Raw genomic sequence first — 5,908 nt, 5'->3', positions numbered from 1 at the left:
GAGAGAGAGAGAGAGAGAGAGAGAGAGAGAGAGAGAGAGAGAGAGAGAGAGAGAGAGAGAGAGAGAGATTTGAGTAGATATAGACATATATGAATAGGGATAACCATCAAACCCATGGATGCAGATGAGCTCACTGTAAGAGAAAACATGGAAAAAGAAGAAAAGAGGACCCAGGGGCAGCTAGGTGGTACAGTGAATAGAGCCCTGGAGTCAGGAGCATCTGAGTTCAAATCTGGCCTTACACTTGACACTTAGTAGCTGTGTGACCTTGGGCAAGTCACTTAATCCCAATTGCCTTGACTTCACCCCTTCAAAAAAAAGAGGATCCGGTTTTGGGGTAACAAAAAAAATAATGATCCAGCAAAAGAGATTGAGAAGTTATGGTCAGACAGTAGTAAGAGAACTGTTTCACATAATAGAGAAGTGTTCAGGAGGAGAGGGTGGTCAACAGTGTAAAAAGCTTTGGAGAAGGCAAGTAGAATGAGGCCTGAGAAAAAGGTCATTAGATATATCAGGAGAGTTTTCATAATGTTTGAGAAAGCATTTCTAGTTCCAGCGGAGGGGGGTGGGGTGGGGATTGTCAGAGGCCAAACTACAAGGAATTGAAAAGTGAATGAGAAAGGAAGAAATGGAGATAAATAGTCTGGAAGATGCTTTCTAGGAGTTTAGTTGTGAAAGGGAGAAGAAATGTAGCATGGTCAGTTGAGAGGATGACAAGGTTGAGTGAAGATTTTTTGTTAGGTTTAAAGGATGAAGGAGACCTGGGCTTGTTTGTAGGTGGTGGGTAACAAACAGTGGCAAAAGAGTGACTGAAAGAAGGAATGACTGAAGTGGTAAACACTCCAAAGAGAAGGGGAAGATATGGGCTCAAGAGCATGTGAAGAGGCTCCATGTTGGCAAGAAGAGAAAATTCTTTGTCGGGGAGTGGAGCAAATCAGAGAGTGATAGAGAACTTTTGAGGAATGAAAATGAAGAGAAAGGGATCTGGCCTTGATTTTCTCATTAAAGTAGGTGGCTGCGGGTCTCTGCTAAGAAGGAGGGTGATTTAGGAAGTTTGTGAAGTGTGAAAAAGGTTTGGAACAGCCTATAGAAAGAGTAAAATGGTCAATCAGAGAAAGATAAAAAGTATTTTCTAGAAACACTGAGGGCCCATTAGGTAACAATTAGCCAGATTATGTGATTTTTTTTCAGCAGTGTTCTGCAGTATTTGAGTAGAAGCAGAGAAGCTGGGATTCATCCTCAGGAGACCTGATGGAGGACCATGTCAGTTTATTGTCTCAGAGCAATCTGGTCATCTCAGTGAGTGAATATCAGCTGATTGGATCCCCAGTAGCCCAAATAAACACCCACACACACACTCTATACATTGTGATACTTGGTTCTTGGTGTCTTGGTGGTTCTGAGACCCAACGATCTTGAACTTTATGTTCCTCTGACTCTGGACCTCTGGGAACACCAACATGTGCCTAAAGGAAGGAGCCTGACATAGCAGGCAGAGTGCTGGGCTTGGAGTCAATAAGATTTGCCTCTGATACCTACTGTGGGACTGTGGGCAAGCAATTGCCCTCCCCCATTTCATTTACCTTATATCTATTTTTCATTTACTTGTCTGCTCATGTATTTTCTCTCTCTCTAGTAGATTCTAAGTGCAGGAGCCACTTTTGGTTTTTATTTTTTTTTCTCTGTATCCTCAGGATCTAATGCACAGCCTGGAACTTAGTAGGGGCTTGTTCAAATTGAGTTTCATCAAGTTACCTCTGTTCATAAAACTGTGTTGGCCCAAGACAGTGAAAGCCCAGCCTCACTCTTAGGAGTAACCTGCCTCTAAAATAATCACTTCGAGAGGAAGTATTTTTCTACCCAGTGTTTAGAACATAATCATCTTCTGTTCTTTCTTAAAATGGTTGGCCATGGTGTCAGGTCATCTAAGGAGAAATTCTGAAATTTCATTACTTGTCTGTGATTCTGTGATGGGGGAAGGGAGGATGCTTTTTTGAGGAACCCAGCAAAGTCTCTAGAAGAGATATGAAAATGTGTTGGTCCTGATGGTTGACAATAAGAACTTCCCACCCCCCTTCTTTCTCCTCCCCTGGAAAATAGTAGCTGGAGCTTTAGCTACTCATGTGTGAGACAAAGTACTGAGAAGCAGAGAATGCAGTCTCTTGTTTCCTAAAGCTTGTTGATTCCTCAGTAGGATGGGGTTACTGAGCAACGAATGATGAAAAAATGATGCTGAGAGACAGTGCTGTCACCCACGACTCTGGGGCCCTGGGATGCCTGGAACAATCAGACCATTCATTCTGTCTCAAAGTCAGTGCTGTTGGTTCTTGTCTTTCTTGTAGTGTCTTTCTTTGTGGTGAGCTTGGGAGGCACCCTCATCGGAATTATCTTCGCCTTCCTTCTCTCTCTGGTGACTCGTTTCACCAAACATGTCCGGATCATTGAGCCAGGATTTGTGTTCATCATCTCCTACTTGTCCTACCTCACCTCTGAGATGCTTTCCCTTTCAGCCATTCTTGCGTAAGTATCTCTTCCTTAAGTGGGTGATATCAACTGCAGGAAAACAGTTAGGTCACAAATCTTGTTTGAAAATGCATACAGAAGGGGTGGCCAGGTAGCAGTGAGTAAGAGCACCGGCCCCAGAGTCTAACACCCAGAAATAACTGGCCATGTAACCTTGAGCAAATTACTTAACCCCAATTGCTTTAAAAAAAAAAAAGAAAGAAAACAAATACAGAAGAGTAAGCCATTGATGGGTGCTTTTGCCTTTAGTTTGGTTGGGTTATTCATAATCACTGGTAAGTACGGTATGTTCCAGGACTACAACCCTTTAGGAACCCCAAGACACCAAGTAGTATGCAGTTGACATTCACTCAATAAAAAATGAAACATTTTGCTCCTCTATACATATATGACTACATTGCTCAAGAGAATAAAAAATGATGATCAGGACAAAGTTTTCTCCATAGACATAAAGTGATCTCAGGTAAAATGTGGCCCAAGACCATATGTTGTAGGCCATATCTGCTAGGTTATAAAGAATCAATGAGCAAAGAAAGGAGGGAAGAGTGGGCCATGGTTCCTCAGGCTGGACTTCCACAGATAAAGTCAAACAAATGGGGAAGCAATCATCTCGTGAATGAGAATAGAAATCTGGCTAACGGTGAAAAGTAGGTGCGTGTAGTCCTGAGTTATGTAGGTTGTCTGGTTATATCCTGATTGTTAAAGAATTCTCAATTCTCCTTCACCTGATTAGACACCATCTTAAAGGGTTAAAAGAATTCACTACAGAAACTAATATTGCTGATTTAAATTCATTATATGTCCTTAATTTGAGGGACAAATGAGTAAAAAATTGTTTGGGATCAACTATTTTAGTCAATAGTAACTAATCTTAGTGGGGAGGTACGCAGATGACACCAGGGGTAGAGCACTGGGCGTGGATTCAGGAACTCATCTTCACGTGTTCAAATCTAACCTCAGACACTTATTAACTGTGTGACCCTTGGCAAGTCACTTAACCATGTTTGCCTCAATTTCCTCATCTGTAAAATGAGCTGGAAAAAGAAATGGCAAGCCACTCCAGTATCTTTGCCGAGAAAACCCAAAATGGGGGGGGGGGGGAGCAGCTAGGTGACTCAGTGGATAGAGCACTGGTTCTGAAGTCAGGAGTACCTGAGTTCAAATCCTGCCTCTGACCAGACACTTGACACATACTAGCTGTGTGATTTAACAGTCATTTAACCCCAATTGCCTCACCAAAAAAACCCAAAAACAAACAAACCCAAATAAGGTCACAAAATATCCCACAAGACTGAAAAAAAAAAACACTATAACAACTAACAAAGCCTTAATAGTACAGCTCAAATCATTCCTCCTGAAACTTTCCTTGATTTCTACCCTTTCCTTCTCTGCCCAAGTGAGAAGTTATTTGTTTCCTTTATCTGATCCCATAGCATTTTATACTCTTATTTGAAGCTTGCCTCGTTTTCTCTTCTAGGCTTTATGCACCTGCTTAAAGATACTACCTATCTTTAAAATTTCCCAAGTGCCTAACACAATGCAGGGGACATACAAAGTATCTAATAAATTCTTATTGAATTGATTGGCTGATTGATACATGACTTCCTCTGTCTTAACTATATAAATTGAAGGCCTGACTTTGAGTTCCAGATTTGGAGCAAGTCACTTAGCTTTTAGGATCCTTATTTTTCCTTATCTGTAAAACAAAAGTATGGAACTAGATTATCTCTAAGGCCCTTCCATATCTAAAGACTAAGAAAGCCAAGAGTTTAAAACAGCAACAGAGTTCTCTTTCTGTGTTTATTTAGACAAGTGAAATGGACAGATTAAAATAATTCTATTAAAATAATTCAAGTTTACAATGCTTCTTTTTCCCCAGTGGCTGTCGTTTAGGGCCTAATTTGGGGGCTCACGGTATTCCTCAATACTCTCTCTCACCTCACTTTGCCTACCTAGACACAGCCTCTCTGTGGCTGGGGGTCAGTTATTATTAGTTCCTCTACATCAAACATCAGTGTGGTTATCCTCAGACACCTAGCAAATCTTCCATCTAGGGATACAAGAGAGTCAGAAAACATATGTTAAGTGCATCATTTATTCTTGTTATTACAAACTCTGATCTAAACTTGCAACCTACTGTAGACCGGAACATAGTTGGTGTTTAATAAAAGCTTATTGAAATTGAATTGAATCTAGTTACCTGATATTATACTGCCTTTCTCTGGGTGTATTGTAGCTCTGGACTCTACAGCACTAATTGTTATATAGCAACTGAATGATGCCAGATAGAATCCTATTTACAAATAAAGTTTCTGAGATGCATACTTAGATATATTTATAGTTTAATGAAATAACATTTTAAAGGTATGAGGGATCTTATATCATCTAGTACAGGGATCAGGAACCTGTGGCTTCAAGGCCACCTATGGCCCCCTAGGTCTTATGTGCAGCCCTTTGTCACAGAACAAATGTCACAGAACAAATCCCCTTAATAAAATCCCCTCGGTCAAAAGGCCAAACCCAAGGACCTAGAAGGCCACATGTGGTCCTGAGGTTGCAGGTTCCACATCCCTGATCTAGTATACTCATTTCATTTTACTTGTGAGAAAAATGAAGTGAAGAGTGGTTAACATGGGGCAAAGCTGGTACTCCCACCTAACTCTTCTGGCATGAAGTCCAGTCTTCTCTCTGCTATGTCTCTTACTGTAATCCTTCCTGACATACCTCTTCAAGTATATAAATTAAGTAATGTATTTATTATTTATTGAACATCTATCATGTGTTCAGCATGAGGCAAGATCCTCTGGGGGACAGGAAGATGCAAAAAAATGAAGACAAGAAATATCTTTTCGCCAAGTAATTTTACAATCTATCATATAGTATAGGATGGTGTGGTGTGGTGTGGTGTGGTGTGGCGTGGCATGGCGTGGAGTGGTGTGATGTGGTGTGGTATAGGATAGAATGGTATGGTATGGTACGGTACAATACGGTATGGTATAGTACAGTATAGTACAGCATAATACAGTACAGTATGATATGGTATATTACTGTATAGTATAGTACGGTACGGCATAGTATCATACGGTATGGCATAGTATCGTACGGTATGGCATAGTATAGTATAGTATGGTATGGTATAGTATAGTATGATGGTATAGTATAGTGCAATATGGTATAGTATGGTATAATATAGTACAGTATAGTATAGTACAGTATAGTACGGTATGGTATAGTACAGTACAGTATGGTATAGTATGGTACGGTATGGTATGGTAGATATGGTATGGTACAGTATGGTACAATATGGGGCAGTATAGTACAGTACGGTACAGTTGATGGGTATGGTATGGTATGGTATGGTATGGTATGGTATGGTATGGTATGG

At 40.6% G+C, this 5,908-nt stretch overlaps 1 protein-coding gene across 1 annotated transcript in view; it reads left to right on the top strand.

Moving 5' to 3' along the window:
- SLC9A3 (solute carrier family 9 member A3) overlaps window positions 1-5,908 on the top strand; it is a 146,265-nt gene that overhangs the window by 94,810 nt on the left and 45,547 nt on the right. Inside the window, exon 5 of the mRNA XM_069076082.1 lies at window positions 2,343-2,520. Coding sequence (XP_068932183.1) covers window positions 2,343-2,520 — 178 coding nt within the window. The remainder of the gene's footprint in view (window positions 1-2,342; window positions 2,521-5,908) is intronic.

Source organism: Petaurus breviceps, unplaced genomic scaffold (assembly GCF_028583685.1).
Source record: "Petaurus breviceps papuanus isolate PSGF00001 unplaced genomic scaffold, PetGlider_PUasm1.0 151, whole genome shotgun sequence".
Classification (NCBI taxonomy): domain Eukaryota; kingdom Metazoa; phylum Chordata; class Mammalia; order Diprotodontia; family Petauridae; genus Petaurus; species Petaurus breviceps.
Note: the sequence above shows the minus strand (reverse complement) of the source record. Positions and strands in the feature narration are given on the sequence as shown.